Below are 18,506 nucleotides of genomic sequence, written 5' to 3' on the forward strand. Positions count from 1 at the left end.
AAACAAATAATTCTCAATCAAGCAACGAAGGCACCATGAAAGATCAAACAAAAAAATGTAACTAATCCAGTTCCATTATCTAAAGCAGATCCTTTTTTTAGAGTCCTATTACAATAAATGTAAAGAATAAATTGCAATACATTTCTTTACAATTATTTATATGAATTATCATACTAAGGATGATTGAATGGGTTGCTAACTCCCTATTCAGGAGTTCCCCCTTCATTTGGCATCCATCATTCCTGTTCCTGCTGGTAACTGCAGTGCTACTTCCTCACTAAAATGGACATTGTAAGACTGCAGTACATTAAAAACTCCCATTCCTGACAATGACAGGTGCATCACAAAGTGTACCTATCATCTACATTATTCTAAGGAAATTCTTCTAACTTTTTATAGTACTTAATAAAACAACTCAGTTTCAGGTAAACTGTTTCACTTCTCAGAACAAAATGTTCTACAGATGCAGTCTGAAAAGGTAACATGGTAAGCAGGAAAGTAGTTAAATACCAGTGAGAAGTCCTAACTCAGATTTTTATATATATAAAAGTATGCATATTACGAAGCTCCTGCACATTAATAGAGAAGTTCAAAGTTTTTAATGAAAACAATAAAGTTTAACCCAAGAAAAACCATTTCTTTATTAGCAATTTTTTGTTTTCTTAGAAAATGCACTATTTGCAGAAATGCCTTTCAATTATCAAGAAAGTAGTTGGCAGGTAGTAATCAGATGAAGAATGTTTATATCAAAATCATGGTTAAGAAATTAGTTGAAAAGAGGTCTCCAAATGGAATTCAGACTCCAACAGCACAGGGCCAACTAACCTTTAAATTACCAGGGAGAAAGAGATTCTGAGTAGCAAAAGCTGCTCTCCATAAAAATCACAGAATTTCACTGTTCAGCAATGTAAATTTGTTTTGGTTAATGGAAGTTAGAACACCTCTGTACTTCAGATGACCTCTTAAAAAACATTAAAACTCAATTATTCCATTACTTACGCATTACAACCACCATATGCGAAAAAAAATCAGCAATCTAGAATGCCAATCCTGTTGAATCCATCCTCCTACCTGCCCCAAAAGAAAGAAAAACCCCTGTAACTTTACCAATTCTTTTTTATCCTTCACACCTTCCTCCTGTATTAGTTCCAAAAGGTTTGCAGCCAGCTGCTGCCTTGTAATTCCAGAATTATCCTCTGATAGGCAGTCCCCAACTGTTGTAGAAGTTAAGATCTGTAGCACAGGCATCACCAAAGTAAAGGCTGTGGCTGAGATGTTCTGGGTTTCTGAACAGGAAAGGAGCTTGCACGCTATTTAGGAAAAGGTGGGGAAAAACACAGATCATGTATGGAAGAAAGCATTAACAATATTTGTACTTTGAGGCATGACACAAACATTTCTATGAAACACACTGGTCAAGCAAAGTAACGGAATTATAGTATGTGCATACTAGACCTAAAGTCCAAAAGACTTTTTTAGAAAACTCCAATTCTGTTTACAGACCATACATTCCTGTTGTTTATAACAAAGTACCTGATGGCAGCAAGAAATGCAACAGTGGAATACAGCACAGTTCTTTGCTTTTACTGGAATAACTCCACTAATCAAAACCATTAAATCAAAAGCTCAGCCAAACATTGCCATGACTGTCAGGCCTGCTCTCTTAAGATCTGTCAAAAGAAACCATTCAGCAAGCATCAATCTCAGCTGAGAATACCCTATTGTTGACTCAAAACCAAAGCAGATAAGCTCTAAGACAGCAAGGAGCTTAAAATACAGTAACATTCATAAAAAAAGTTAGTGTAGCAGGAAAATTTATTTTTATTGCCATTACACGCAATGTTGCTTTTTAAACTCAAGGAAAACCCTGTTTAAAAAAAAAAAAAAGAACAAACAAAAACCCCAATCACCCAATCCAACTTAGGGGAATACAGCTTTTGTATAAACATAAACGTGAAGAAACAACAGGCACAGTCTTGAGAGTGTACATTCCTCTTTGACAAGAAGAGCTTTACCTAGACTCAGAACAGACTTTTGCTGACTTTTGGGGGTTTGCAGCAGTAGAAGTGCTAGTCCAATTATACACTGTTCCACTGGAAATGCCTGCAAGGGAAAACCAGAAGTGGTTCAAATTGCCTTGGTTTTTCAGTGCGATTAAACAGTACAAATGGGCAGCAAGCAAAACTCTCTCTAGTTTCCTCATGAATCATAGTGAGTGCACACTTACACAGCACATGTAATAAAGAATACAAATAGTGTAAAAATCATATTTTAAGTGAATAACTACAACATTTTAATTCGCTACTTTGTTCAAACCATTTTAGCTCAGTTTAAATCAACTCCCATACTAAACAGTTAACTGATATGTACAGAACTAGTTTTCACCTTCTGAAAGTCTTCAGCTACGGAAAAAAAAATTTAGAAACTTTTCAAACAACACTGGTCATTTGCAGATGAATGTCACATATCAATGCCACTACTGTCTTAAAAATGACATTTTCTAAATTTAATATAACTACTCATTTTTTCCCCCTGAACTCTTACCTCTTTTAAGAGCTCAAAGTTGTCCTCTATTAAGGAGATCAAAGATGAGCATTCTCCCGTTACATTTAAGCACACTTCACAGAAGCATAACAGTTGCAGACAAAACTCAGATAACTGAACTTTCCAAAACACAGAATAACGCAGTAAACTGAGGAATAGCTCTTGCAGAAAAAATGAGGCTTCTGTAACTTGCAGTAAGTCTTTATGCTGTAGAAAGGCAGTTAAAAAAAACAACAAAACAAAACCAAAACACATTCTGGTTTAGTTCCCCTTACCTATCCACAGAGAATTTCCCAAGTATAGAATTAGTTCTATTAGCTCTGCAATAATATTAGCACTGCAAATATTACCAAGGCTTTGAAGAAACACATTTATAAATTAAACCCAGAAATCTCTTATTCAACTTCCCTGAAGAAGCAATAGATGAACTGCTATTTAATATTCTGAAGTAAAATTAGAAACGTGAAAGAATAAAAAGGTTTCTTGGTAGCTGTTGAGAAAACTCCATTTTTCGGCAAAAGCAATAGCAAACAAATACAGCTCTCAGGGTTCTCAAAGCAACATAAACCAAATTGCGGGCATTTAATATCTTGTAATGGAAACTCTCTGCCTCAGGGTATTTCCTCTGTAACATAATGAAGATATATTAATATATGTCACAAAAGACAAAGGCAGTGGTGTTTTCTGTTTTCGGAGCACCACATAATCTACCTACTACAAAATCAAAAGCTGAAGTGTAAAACCCAAAAGCATTATCTCTGTACCTGGAAGCCAAGTAAAGAGACTTCAAGAAGCAAGCTGCCTCTAAACCCTTATGTGTTAGTTGAGAGCATTTCTGCTCTTGAAAAACACTAGTTACAGACCCAGCTGTTCCAATCCAAATTCTGGAGCCAGCATTAAGGAAAACACCATAATTTGTAGTACCTTAGAAAAAAGTCCATGAATAATCTGCTCGAACCAGAAGCCTAAATTCCACAAATTTTTTCATTAGGAAAGTCTGCAGGTGACAAGCTGTACCTTTGACAGCTTGGTTGATATCATCAGACAAAATGACTAGAAAACATTACAATACAGAGGATTAAATAAGGCTAAGCTTAAAAGGATAAGGAGAACCCAAGGTTCAGAGAAAGAGCAGAAGGAATAACATTATAAACCAGTTCATTAAATGGGCTTCTTTAAGTATTGCCCTTTCCATTGTGAAAGCTGTATCTCAGACAAGACAAAAATATTTAAGTATTAATCCAAGTTTAACAAAAAACAAACATACTTCTACTAAAAAAAGCGTCAACAAGCATGAAGGAAAGAAAGGTTTGTAACTAATCGTTGTAAATCTTTGGTGCCAATTTTATGGCTAAATGTTACCAAGTTAGAAGCTTGGTCATACCTTCAGGACACAAAGTTATACTGAAGTTCAGGTATAATCAAGACAAAATAAGAAATACCCTGTGACCAGAAAAAGTCAGCATTTACCTATCATCACGAAGTGTAGACCTGAACCAAGATAAATGCGTAGAATCGAAGTTATTATTGGTCAAAAGGTTGTGAAAAGTAGCTACTAGTGGAAAGAAGACTTTACTAGTAAAATTCGCAGGAGAAAGATGCTACCAAATATCCTCATCAAGCCTGCATAATAAGGCTTGATGTAAAGCTATATGCTTTACATTATTGATTTTATAAACTATCTCCCTATGGCAGTAATATCATAGCACATCATGTTTGAGTCACTCTAGTTCACACTGAAAATGGTGCTAAAATATTAAAGAGGACAAAAAAAGTATATAGGTACAAAAAAAAAGCTTAACCGATGTCACAGTAAAGCATGAGTCAAAGCAGAGCTATGAACTTTAACCAATACCCCAGACCCCTAACCAAAAGGGGCAGAAAAGATTAAATCCCTAGCTCCTAGCAAGTATCACTGTGCAACTTAAAAAAACATGGTCAAACTTCAGCATATTACAGAGGGATTAAGTTTTGTCTTCATATCCACTAATTCCTCTGTTACAAAGAGTGAGAAGGGAACACCTAGGAACACTTGAATTGTGCTTATCATATATTTTGTTTCATTTTAGTATTACCCATGCTAAGTTAAAAATTGCATGTTTTCACAAACATTTTAACATTTAACAAAATTATCTCTCTCATGGGTATCTCTACAACTTCACTGTATGTTTAATGTTGCAACTAGTGACAAATAATTATGGTAAATGCGTTTCAATTTATGCTTCATAAGATGTATCAGATTTTAAACAACTGAAGAGCTTTATCTTCTACCACAGAGACCCAGATTGTTAGATTTCTGTACTACCAAATCAGGCCTATAAAAAATGGAAGAGAATGATGTATTTGCACACTTGAAAGGCAATAATACTACTTATAGTATCTTTACTTTGATAGCATATCTTTGTAAAAGTTGGGGTCAGGCAACTTCTAAAGCAACAACTGTACAACAGGCAACAACTGTACCTGAAGGTGGGGAACCATATCCCACAGAAGTTGAAGAATCTGGCATTCCAGCACAGAGGGTGCTTCTTTGTGCTTTGGACCATGGGGCTGAAGTAAGATCTTAAGTAAACCCATTCGCAGTTCAGCATATTCCCGTAACTGAGATGGTTCGCAATACAGGTATCTTAGAAATGGAGCCATTATGCCAACACATGAACTCTGTGCCCTGCAGTTCAAGAAGCAAGTTTGCCAAGACTGCCTTCTACTGAAGACTTAACAAATAAAAAGGAAGACCCAAGCAATGTAACCTTACCTGAAATAATTTACAGGACACAATAAACAGAAAGGTGTTATGGGAGACACTAGTAAATCTCACAAAAAACTTGTTAGCACTTGTCAGCATGAAGTACTGTCATGACACCTTATATAGCAACCACACAATGAAGTGCAATTAACAAATATGCAGGGAATCAAAATTAAAAGTCAGTTTTAAACAAGACTTAGTCCTGATGCAAAGCTTTAAGAACTGGCTACATCTACATCAATGTATGCAGGTGGTGCTTGTTGCTCTGGTGCTTACAGACACAGTATTAGGTGACAGGTGGACTTGATGATCTTAAGGGTCTTTTCCAACCTAAATGATTCTATGATTCCATGATTCTATATCCTCAGTCTGGAATGTATTCCACAGAAACATTTGCACAAAAAGCAGCAAAGAAGTTTAAGATATTTTCCTTCTCGGCATGAACAATTCCTGTTTTAATTTAAAGCGAGCTACCAGGAAAAAATCCACAGTTCATTCCATCGTTCAGACATCTGACAGGACTTTTCACAAGTCCCAGATTTAGCAGCTGTGTGGAAGAGCAAGTCTGAAAACAGTATTTTAAAATTACTCTGTAGAATTAAATTGAACAAAACACACTTTTGCATCAAAGCCTTACTGTGGATCATGTAGTCTAAGACCACTAGAAATTTGAGAGATTAATAAACTTATCTGTTTAATCAGAGAAACAGAATACAGAAGTCAATTTCACTGTACTATTACTCTGCTGGATTTGTATGAGTCTTCCAGAAAACAGAAGAGATACCTTTTATCTGAAGAGCATACATACATGTATAAAATCAGTGAAAACATTTTGCACTTAGTCTGCTATGGCATTTGGTGTCTTACACTGAAGCCTCACTGGACAAGTTCCTTCAAGATAAGCATGAAGAAATGTTGAAATTGGTGGCAGCTTTGTTCATTGTTACAAATATTTTATAGAAAAAAACAGTGGCACAGCCCAATTTTTTTTTTCTATCAAGAAGCAAACATTATTTTTAAGGACCTCATCCTTTATGGTGAGATGTAACCATCTGTGCTTTACCTTTATCATCTCACCATTTTGTATGGATAAGTTATACCTGCATAGCAGTCAAAATATTGACAAAGCAAATAATCAAAATTGCTGGAAAGTGTTTTGAATTTTGCACACATTTTTCCAGATTCATAAAAATTACATCAATATCAGAGTTTAGAAAAAACAAAATATTTTTGATGGATTATTGTAGTACTTCATTAATATTCTATTTTTAACCTTTAAATGGTGTCATAATTTTTTATAATTATATTTTTCAAAAGACTGCTCATTGCAGCTGCCTTCAAAAAAAAGTTACACTCATACGATTCAGTTGCCTACATCTGCTATTTTTTAATTATTCATTTACTTACTTCTCTGGACACTGGTGGAAAAAAACTGTTATCTGCTGCAGCAGAATTGGCCAGCAATCAGGTCTGTGTTCAAGGACATTGATTAATGGATGAGGATTGTTCCTGAAACAAAAGAAATCACATTTAGATATACAATGCAGAAATCAAGTGTGCAAAATAACTATCTTTAAAACAAAAGCAGTGTAGAAATAGACAACCCTCTGGTATTAACTCCTTTATCAAGTCTGCCAGAACTGCTATGCTGTCAAAATAGCGTATTTTATAGAAACTTCAGGAAACAAGACCTAAAAGAAAAAAAAAGGTATTTGAAGTCCTGCTCTGTTTTTCTAATTTTTTTAATACATATTTAAGGATCACTCTTCAAATGTGTAGCCTGATTCTAGTCATTGGCAGCAGCACTACCCCCTAGCAGTGGGCTCTAAGCAACACCCACAGAAAACTCTGAACCCCATGTAACATGCCAGTTCAGTCTTCCAAGCATTGGTACAGTAAGTCAGTATAAGAAAGGAAAGCAGAACATGAGAGTCTGGACACTGAATTTCCTGGAGAGGTGGGAAATCGGGAAGAACTGGTGATGTGAAGGCAGATTCATCACTACCTCCATCACCTCCTTCTGAAGTTTACCCACTGCTCTTCCTATGACTGGCCCACTTATTCCCGCCTGACTGCTAAACGTCCCTGTTTTCTCCCAGCTTCCCTTCCTGCTTCATCCAACTATATATTCTTCTCTGGGATACCAACAGCTTAACAGCAGACAAAATGATACTTGCCTGCTCTCAAAATGGAAGCAATTTTCCTAATAGCAAGTGAGGAAAGTTGGAAGAGTCTTGCCAATTGCCACAGATCTGCTAGAAACACTTGAGAGAGCAGGGCTGTATGAATAAATGGAAAGGCAACATATGCATTCAATACGAATAACTCTTTGGCTAGCTTGGTTCAGGTGTCCTGTCTCTGCTTCCTCGCAGCTTCCTCTGCCCCTCCTCACTGGCTTAGTATAAGAGACTGAAAAGCCCTTGACCAGGGTTAAGTGCTAAGGAGCAACAATTAAAACAAGGGTGTGTTACCAGCATTGTTCTCAGACTAAAGCTGAAACACAGCACTGCACTAGATACTAGGAAGGAGAAGAAAAAAAAAATGTTACAGCTAAAATCAGGACACTGTCTTTCAAGTCAGTTATTAAAAATACAGAGAAGTTTAATTCTTCCCATGGCTGTCTCATGAAGACCTGGAAAAACACATACTAATAAGCATATTATTAAGCTTATTAGCACAAGATAATGACATTATATTAAGGGATATTGTCATTGCAACCCAAGTACCTTCACTGAGAACACAAATTCCATAAAGCAACAAGTGTCAAGTTAGCATACAAGAATCAGAAGCTGGTAATTGAAACTGGCAAATTCAGATTGAAAAAAAAAAAATTTATGAAGCTCAGACTTTTTTGTTTTGTTCATGGGTTTTGGTTTGTGTTTTTTTTTTGGGGGGGGAGGGGAATAGATTTTTCTGTTTTGTTTCTCTTTGTGTTTTTTGCTTGGTTGGTTTGCTTGTTTTGTTAGGGTTTTGGTTTTTGACAGTATCATTTATCAGGCAGCAGTCTAGAAATACTGTTCACATACCATGCCAGGACCTTTAAAGTCCATAGCCTTGTAGAGACATGCAGAGTTACAGCAGCAGTTTATTTTAGTAGCTTTGTCATACTTTTAGAATTACCTTTCCTAATGAAAAGAATGTAATGAAGTCATCTAAATGTTGCTATGACACTGAAGTCAGTCAGCACATGTGATGTATCAAGTCGGAAATAAAAAATTACTTACTATCCAGAAAAAAAGGCAAGACTTCTATGACAGATTTTGTGTGTTCTAAAATTCACAAAACTGCACTGAACTCGCTGCTGAAAAAAAATAAGCTAAGTTCCATATTGAACACTGATTGATAATGAAATACTAAAATGTGCAGCCTGAAAAAGTTCCATTTGGTAACGCTATTAGCAGTAGGAAAAATCAGGTGTGTAGGTATAATTTATCATTAATACTAACTGAAGAGTCATAAAATGCACATGTTTGAGTGACATTACAGTGCTACTACCCTAAATTATTGTGAAAATATTGGGTTCAGGATAAAGCAAAAATCACAACCAGACACAGCAGCTATCCACCTGTAAATACATAAGTGTTTAGGGAAACAAAGTTATACATTTTATGTAAGGGGCAACAATAAAACAAAAATTACTTCTAATGTCATCTCAATGTTCTTGTTACATCTCTGGACAAAAGAGCACACCAACCAGATTTAAAGCACAAATTCAGTGTCAGTTTGCTTTTTCTGTATGAGGAAACAATGTCTGCTATTAACATAATTTTCTGTGTATGCAGCATTGACCCTGGTCCTTTCAGAAAGGGGGAACAGCACTTTATCAAATATGCATTTTAAAAGTATTTTTCTACCTGCTCTGAATTAATTTTGATTTTCAGAAAGTTTCAGCTCTCCAGAATTTTTAGACAAAACAATGTGTAATCACATTAAGAATAATGTATAATACTAGTTCATTTAAAAAAAAAGGAAAAAAAAAAAAAGAAAAAAAAAGGTTAAATGGCTTTCAGCAGATACTTACAGCCAAAGCTCTGCACTGAGAAGGCTGACAAGCACTCCTCGAAAACCCCTCTTCCCTGTCTTCCCACTCAATTCAGCCTGAGCTTAGGTTACTGGACAGCTACATTAATACACATAGAAAATATAGAGCTTTATGCCATATGACAAATAAATCCCCTGGGAATGCTCAGTTCTAGTCCACAGTGAAACCAACTTGCAAACTACTTCTGCTACAACACCTCCTAACTTCGTAACAAACACTGCCAATCATTCCATGTGCAAGTTTAAAAGTCACGCATCCTTAAAAAATCCCATCAGATTTGCTTTGGTATTTATCCACCACTGGAACGCTACTTATTAAAAAAAGAAAACCAAACACAACAACAGCAACAAACAAACACAAACCAAACAAAAGCAACAAAACAAAACACAACAAACACACACCAAACAAGCAAAACAAAACACAACAAACACACAACCCCCAAAACCCTAACAAAACCCAACCAGCTGCATTTACACAGTTTATGGAAACAATTAGGAATCCCAACATTCAGTGATAGGAGAGGCAGTTTTCTACTGACTTACATGGGTAAAAGGAACATTTCCCACTTCCTGCAGTAACAGAGGTAATCAATTCCCTGTTCTCCATGGTTAATTTGCTTACAGAAAGTGGAGAATCTCAGGATTAGAATTACAGAGACTTCCCCAGATGAAATTGGAAAACCTACCTGGTGGGTTGACTTTGGCTGTCTACAGGTGCCCACCAAATTGCTCCCTCACTCCCTCTCCTCAGCACATGGGAAGAAAACAATATGAAAAACTTGTAGGTTGTGATATAGGATGATTAATTAAGAAAAAGCAAAGGCCACACATGAACGCAAAGTCAAACAAAAGGATTTACTCTCTATTTCCCATCAGCAGGTAATGCCCTGCCACTTCCTGGGATACGTAGTAGGGCTTCAGTACATGTCTTAACATCATCTCAATAATGAATGCCCCCCCATATCCCCAACTTCTTTCTCTTAGCTTTTATTGTTGAGCACAATGTCCTATACTATAGAATATCCCTTTGGGTCAGCTGTCCCGGCTATGTCCCCTCCCAAAGTCTTGCACACTCCCACCTTACTGGTACCCATCTGAAGGGGTGGGGGTGGGATGCAAAAACAGCACTGCTCAGTAGAAACCAAAGTACTGGTATATTATCAACACTATTCTAGCTGCAAATACAAAGCTCAGCACTATGATGGTTGCTACGGGAAAAGCTAACTCAACCAACCCCCCCCAAAACTACAGACACTAATTTCTCTTACTTCTTTTCCAGAACTGTTCATGATACTACATTGTATCAACAGGCAGCATTTTAAAAGTAATTCTACTGTCCAAAATTAACATTAGTCTAAACCAAACTTATTTATTATCCTGTAACGCTAGTTTTAAAACGACCCAACAGAGATCACAACAGAAAACTACCTGAGAACACACTGTGCTTTTTGATTCTTCATTGATGATTTTTGTATGGAATACTTCTGCATAGTTGATAGCATAATATATTAACACTTCAAGAGGAGGTTACTCTTGGTGAGTTATGGTATGCAATCTTTTATTTCTTCCAGAAATCAAGTTTTAATGGCACTTGATAAACACAACTACAAAAATTGTTACATAACAAGTCACTGAATAAAGACAGACCTTTGTGTACACTAAAAAAGAATAGCCTCCTAGATATTCAGAAACAAGCCAAGAAATCTGACTTCGGAAACAAAAGGAAAACCAAAAATGTACAGGCTAAGTGTTAGTCTGCTGCTATTTTCAGTTTTCTATTATTTTAAACTATTCTGGATGACCAAGTTTCACCTGCCTTATGTTTCCAGCAATTTTTCTTTTGGTAGCTGGGGGAAAACAAACCAAAAAGTGGTAACATTTCTTCACCCTACTGGGGAGAGGCCATTTCTTCACTTCAGCCACATCCTCCTACTCTTTTTCACACATAGCCTGGATTACTTGAACTTAACCTCTTCTACCACAAGACTTTAAATGAGTTTATTTACTTTTAAAGTTTCCAAGAGGGTTCCACCTTACTACCCGCCCTTCATTACTTGCCTTCAGTTACACCTGTTCTATAGGACAGTAGAATTTGTAGAAAGAACTGATATAGCTAGAAAAACCAAGGCACACAGGATTTCATGAATGCAAGCACATCAAGTGCTCCACAGTCTGTTTTAATTCAGTATTTTGTTTCGCTTAAAACACGATTCCTGTCTTCCAACTAGTGCCTTTTAGACCCTTAAAGCATTAGAGCTACGGCCTGCTACAATACCTCTTAACTGCATAAGATGCAACTTGAAAAATGCTCAAGACATCTGCCAAGTAGATATAATAATGGCTGTTAATGTCAGCACTGACTCATGGTTTTTCAACAGCTAGATGAAGTCACCAAGATGTCCCCGTACGAAGGCTGCTGCCACCTGACAAGCAGCTTTATACGAGAGCTCTGAATGCATCTTTAAATCATTTATTTTATATGGCAAGCACTTTAACAGTAAAAGCATTTAGGAACCTTATTTGATAACTGGAATAAAGCAGGAAAAACAAGTGAGAGGGAAGAGGTCCACAGTCTTAAAACAAGACTTATTAAAAAGGACTACTAGCAATCATTGAGCTACTATATGTGAACAAGTAACAGTATTTATTTGCTCTTTCTCACACTCAGCCTTCATGTTACCATTGCCCCTTTTGAGCTTATGGTGGCAATCTTACCCCTGTACTACAAAAACTCCTTGAAACTTTCAACAACAACAACAGATCTTAGAATCAGAAAGTCATTTAGCTTGAAATGGTCACCACTGAAGAATCATTTCGGCTGGCTCAGTATCACATGCAATCTGGTGTATCTCTAAAGATAGAGATTCCACAATCTCTGCAGACAACCTGTGCAGTGCTTACTTACCTGAACAGAATAAAATCAAAAAGAAACCAACCAAACAAAACCAAACCAACCAGCCAAAAAAAAAAAACAAACCTAAAAACACAAAACCAAAAAAACACAGGCAGAAAGCCAGTGAAAAAAATCAGAAAAAAAACTGTTATGGTATCTAAATAAAACCAAAGTGAAACTAACCTGATGCCATAAAGATTCCAGACAGCCTCATTTCCATCTTCTCCCAGTTGAATGGCTTGAATTTGTAGTAATTTCAAAATAGTTTTTACTAAACCATGTACATTCCTGTTGATAAGGAGAAATACATGACTGTCACATGCAGTTACATTAGTTGATTCTTCCATAAAAGAAGGAATCCAGGAAGAAAACCAGAATCCTAGAGTTCTCCTTAAGGACTTCTTCACATCTGCCTACACAAGTTGTAAATCCATGTGTCTTTGTTCTCCTTTTCACGTAACTAACAACACAGCAGAGAGTATAATTAATCCATCAATTAAAACTTTTGATGATTTGATTCTACCGTATCTTACAACTATATTTGCTGTCTCCAGCTTAACTGAAACTGGTGCTTTTAACATGCTAAAAACTTTTCTCTGAATGCAAGTATACAGGTAAACATCACAAATTTCCTCCTGTCTAGCAAGCAAAAGCAAGAGAAATCATACTGTCAGAAAAGACACTTGAGACACCTAGTTTTCTGACTTTTGATCTCAGGAACCAAGGACTATAAGAAAGAAATACATACAGCTACTTTATCTTCCTCCTCCTATCTTGTTTAATTGAACATTCAGGAAAATTTAAGAAACAACATCATTTCTGAAATTTTGATAGGAATTTCCATATTCTGCTGGAGAGACACTAATGAAATCAATGAAGTCCACCACAAAGGGTGAAAAAAAGCCTCTCTGACCATGCAGTAAAAAGCTTAAGTATACAGCTTACTACTGCTTGGCTGAGCTTACAAGACCAAAAGTACAACTATCAAAATTTTGCTCTCCTCTTCATAAAGTGCTTTTTCACACCTTTCCAACCAGACCACGCCAGATCCAAAACAAGTCCCTCAAGAAAATAGCCTGGATTCTATAATGAAACACACTTTTCACAAGGTGAAAATGTAGAAGCAGAGGAACAGAAAAAGTCATAGTCACTGCTTGTGTTGTTTTTTTTTCCCTTCTCGCTGCTCCCCCTTCCTTTCTTCCTACCAGGAAAAAAAAATCTGAGAAATCTATTTTGTCTGCAATTCCACTTCTCCATCAATGAATGGAACACTGCAGGAACTCCTCAGATGACAAGCTGTAAACAAGAAACTATGCAGAATTTGTGTAACCCTCTCACAGGACAAACAAACCATCATACTCATTTAAGACATGAGAAAAAGGATATATTATTAGCTGTTTGACATACAGTGCAGTATACTCTACAATTCCTAAGTTATGAGTTGATACACACATTTAGACTACGTTAATATGTAACACAGAAATCCTTCTGACAATCTTAGAGATTACCATAATCCATTGTTTCACAGGTTTTTAACAGATTGGTTTAATTATTTATGCTCATTCTTTATTGACCACAGAGTTTTTCCATTATCTTCTACATAGAAAGCTGGAGACCAATCTTAAAAATGTGTAAAAATGTGTATATGTTTACACGTGTATCCATATTTTGCATACATGCATACACATACAAACACACCTATAAATACTATGTTCCATGAGGTTTAAACTGTTGGGGCAACAAAGGAAACTCAAAATTGGGTCTGAGAGACAGTTATGGCACAACAACGTACCGGAGAGGTAAGAATAGAGTCCCATTTGTATAACGAACAGATAGCGTTAATCTTATATGAAGTCAACTCAGATAAACACTCAATATTCACCTTTATCAAAGCAAATTGTCTTACCTAGTACACAGAATTTGATACACCTGACAAAATGAAACCCACCAGGTGCACTAAATCCCTGCTAAATTCACCACAATGGAAGAGAAGCAAGTACACAACATGAATGGTCTTTGCCAATAAAACATTCACCTACCTCCATCCAGCACTAAAAGATGCTCAGCAATTGCAAATGCCTGTCCACTGGCAGCTAATTTCATACTTACTTTATTTTTACAGACACTGTGCACACAGCACTGCAAAGCCACAGAGCAAACCTGGATGAAAATTTGGCAGGCGGAACAGAATGAAGAACAGCAGGCTATAATTCTAAGAGTCAGTAAAAAAAAAAAACAACAGTACCAGCACTAAAATGAACCAATCTGAAGTTCAGTCAGCTCCTGAGTCTACAGACATTTTAAACCCACAGACATCCATAGCAGCTTGGGACTGGGATGGCAGCAGAAAGAAGCTGAAAACTCATAAAATGTTCCTGGGTAATTTAACAGCATGTACTAAGCAATCAGTGATATGTGTTGGTTTCACATATGGAAAAAATCTAAGAATGATACAGAAATGCCACATATACAAGCCCATTCAACATAACCTTGATTCTGTTTTTAAGGTTAACTCAATCCTTAATATCCCATTTTACACTTTTTATTTTCTCAAGTACAAAACTGTATTAGCATTTAATTTCCTTATAAATCACTAATGCTGTAACAAACCCTTGGCTGAACAGGAATTTCACATTTCTTCATCTGCAAGCCACAGCTAATAAACCTTCCCTCCACTATGGACTCAGGTTTCCATAGTCTAAGTACAGGTGCTTTTACTTCTTTGTTAACAGTGGCAACTCTTCTCTCAACCCCAAACTGAAGTAGCAAAATTTTTAATTTGGAGGGCACTGCTTTGCAGAAATTATTCATATTATGTAAATATATTTACAAACTCTTTCCTAGGGATCCACAACCACCTACTGCAAACTAAGTATAGAGACAGTACCTTCACAGCAAGATCCTAGCTGTAAACAATGAAGTCACAAGGAAAGAAGTAATCTCTTTAAAAATGTCTTGTTTCTGAAGCATTTCACTAGTTTACTCAAACCTAACTTCACCTCTGCCTCAAAGTGACCATTAGAAACCTCAGACTAAAACTGATGATGTGAGGGTTAGAAGAGGTGAAAAACATGTCATGAACAACATGGCTCTTGCAACCAGCTGTTAAGCCCATCAGCACAATACATCACAAGTGTAGCACCAACTAGCTGGCTTGGCTAAAACCGACTCCAGCATTCTGTAGGAAGTGAATGAGAAACCTTAGTGCAGAAATCCAGTTAGCTGCCAAAAATCAGAGGAGACAAAGATAACCCCATGGAACTTTGTAAGATTGAACGGAAACATCTTCCCAAGCATCACTTGACTTCCCATTGTAAATTTTATGTGCAGTGTCTTTTTTCCCTCACAACTGCATTCTTTCAGTACATTGCACAGGCCAGTCTAGCTCAAAACACCACTGTGAGATGTAGACATTATATTTACAGAATTTTGCAGAGCTACGTAAAGTGATTTCTTCCTCAGCAGACAGGGAAATAAAATATAGCGTTCCTTATCCCCACCCACAGATTTATGGTGACTGTATGTGAGCAACAGTTCTAAGTTCAGAGCATTAGTCTGAACAGCTAACAATTTCAGCCAACACACGTAGGATACTCTATGAGTTTTTAAGTCAGACCCACAACGACAAACTGCCAAGATGAAAGCAGCAGCCTTCAGCAAAGTGACAGCCCAAGGACAGTCCTTTAATGCCACAGCTTATTTGAAGACCCTGTTAATTTACAGAACCTTTCCTCTTCCCCTGTATTTACAAGGGAATAGCAATGACAAAAGGCACAAGATTAGGCAACCAAACATTACCTTGCTGAGGGAATTAGGTTGAGAGCTCCATGAAGAACATAGTCTAGCTCAGCATGTTTCTCTGCAACAAGTGCCACCAATCCCTCAGAGCAGGCTGTTCGCAACGCAACATTCTCACTGCAGCAGTACTCCCAAAGTAAGTTCAGAGCAGGAGTCTGAAGGCAAAACCAGGAGACAAATGCAATGAGAAAGCTGACACTGATTTTTTTTTTCACTCATCTTAAACACACTTTTAAATAAAAACTGAAGACTTAGCACAAGTGAGGAAGCTGGGGTACAGGTTCTACACCCAAGAAAGGTTTTCCCAGGAAACCTTTTCCATTGCTAGGAAAAAGCGGCGGGTCATAGTAGTAGGGGACTCTAAATTGAAAGGGACAGAAGCACTCGTCTGCCAGCCAGACCCCATCTCAAGGGAGGTGTGTCGCCTATCAGGGGCACAGATCAGGGATGTGGCAGAGAGGCTGCCTGCTCTAGTAAGTCCCATGGACTATTAGCCATTCCTGGTGACACATGTGGGTGCTAGGGATATAGATAGTAGTAGCCTGGGGAACATAAAGAAGGACTACAGAGCCCTGGGGGAGGCGGTTAGGGGCTCTGGAGCTCAGACAGTCTTTTCATCAATTCTCCAGGATACACGGGAGGACCTAAAAAAAAGCTAGGAGGATTAGCCAGGTTAATAAATGGTTAAAAGGGTGGTGTCATAGTCAGGGGTTTGGGTGTCTTGAACATGGGACCCAAGCTTGTAGGCCAGGTCTACTGGGGGCTGGTGGAGCTGGTCTGATAAAGAAGGGAAAGAGCAGTTTTGGTAGGAGGCTTGCCAGACTGGTCAAGGAGGCTTTAAACTAGATGTGTTGGGGGAGGGGGGCATCATTCCATTCCAACACACCCAGTCAGTTGCCAGAACCTATAATAAATGCTTGGAGCAATGTAGGGATATCCCAGCCGCTCCAGCCAATAAGATGGCATCATTTGGAGCTCGGCTCAGATGCCTCTACACAAATGCCTGTAGCATGGGGAACAAACAAGAGGAATTAGAGATCTGTGCACGTCTACGGGGGTATGATATAATAGGCATCACAGAAACATGGTGGGATGGCTCCTATGACTGGAGTGTTGGAACGGAAGGTTACAGGCTCTTTAGAAAAGACAGGCCTGGCAGGAGGCGAGGAGGAGTTGCCCTTTATGTTAGGGATAGGCTGGAGAGTATGGGACTCTGTCTGGGGACAGGTGAGCAGTCCACAGAGAGTTTGTGGGTCAGGGTTAAAGGGAATATAGCTATGGGAGACATTACTGTCGGGATCTGTTACAGACCGCCTGATCAAGAAGAACCTGCAGATGAAGCACTCCATAGACAGATAGGAAAACCCTCACGCTCACAGGCCCTTGTTCTCATGGGTGACTTCAACCACCCTGACATCTGTTGGAAGGACGGTACGGCCTGGCACAAGCAATCCGGGAAGTTTCTCGATTGTATAGAAGACAACTTCCTTCTGCAAGTAATAGAGGAGCCGACAAGGAGAGGTGCCATGCTTGACCTCATGCTCACCAACAGGGAAGGGCTCGTTGGAAATGCGATGCTCCAGCGCACCCTTGGATGCGGCGATCATGAGATGCTCGAATTTGAGATCCTCAGGACAGTGAGAAGAGTGTGCAGCAAGCTCACTGTGCTGGACATCAAAAGAGCAGACTTTGGCCTCTTCAGGAACCTGCTTCAGAAGGTTCCATGGGATACAGCCCTAGGGGGCAGGGGGGCCCAAGACTCTTGGTTGATATTCAAGGATCACCTGCTACAAGCTCAGGAGTGTTGCATCCCAACCAGAAGGAAGTGCAGCAGGAGGGCCAGGAGACCTCTCTGGATGGATAAGGAGCTCCCAAGGAAAATTCAAATGAAAAAAGAGGCTTATAATAAGTGGAAGCAAGGACAGGTGGCATGGGAAGAGTACGGGGATGTTGTCCGGGAAGCTAGGGACCAGGTTAGGAAAGCTAAGGCCCAGTTAGAATTAAACTTAGCTAGAGGTATTAAGGATAACAGGAAGGGATTCTACAAGGACATAGCAAATAAAAAACAGACTACGGAGAATGTAGGCCCCCTCAGGAAGCTCTCAGGAGAACTGGCTACACGGGATTTGGAGAAGGCTGAGGTTATAAATGACTTCTTTGCCTCAGTCTTCACAGGCAAAGGCTCTGACAAAACCAACCAAGTCTTGGAAGGCAGATACAGGGACTGTGAGAATGAAGACCTTGTGCCCACTGTAGGAGAGGAACTGGTTCAAGACCATCTTAAAAATCTGAACGTGCACAAGTCCATGGGACCTGATGAAATCCATCCGTGGGTCCTGAAGGAGCTGGCAAATGAAGTTGCGAAGCCGCTGGCCATCATATTTGAGAAACCATGGCAGTCAGGTGAAGTTCCCAACGACTGGAAAAAGGGAAATAGAACCCCCATTTTCAAGAAGGGGAAAATGGATGACCCGGAAAATTACA

General features: G+C 38.3%; 1 protein-coding gene across 1 annotated transcript in view; it reads right to left on the reverse strand.

The window, feature by feature from the left end:
- The window catches only part of FOCAD (focadhesin), a 97,400-nt gene that overhangs the window by 72,951 nt on the left and 5,943 nt on the right, over positions 1-18,506 (reverse strand). The window contains exons 4-10 of the mRNA XM_061470846.1: positions 16,023-16,177; positions 12,408-12,512; positions 6,698-6,799; positions 5,008-5,212; positions 2,545-2,751; positions 2,016-2,103; positions 1,108-1,310 (exon numbers count right to left, since the gene is read on the reverse strand). Coding sequence (XP_061326830.1) covers positions 1,108-1,310; positions 2,016-2,103; positions 2,545-2,751; positions 5,008-5,212; positions 6,698-6,799; positions 12,408-12,512; positions 16,023-16,177 — 1,065 coding nt within the window. The remainder of the gene's footprint in view (positions 1-1,107; positions 1,311-2,015; positions 2,104-2,544; positions 2,752-5,007; positions 5,213-6,697; positions 6,800-12,407; positions 12,513-16,022; positions 16,178-18,506) is intronic.

The sequence above is a fragment of the Pezoporus flaviventris genome, unplaced genomic scaffold, assembly GCF_033815535.1.
Source record: "Pezoporus flaviventris isolate CSIRO_AGI_PZ_B2104156 unplaced genomic scaffold, CSIRO_AGI_Pfla_v1 ptg000064l, whole genome shotgun sequence".
Lineage (NCBI taxonomy): Eukaryota > Metazoa > Chordata > Aves > Psittaciformes > Psittacidae > Pezoporus > Pezoporus flaviventris.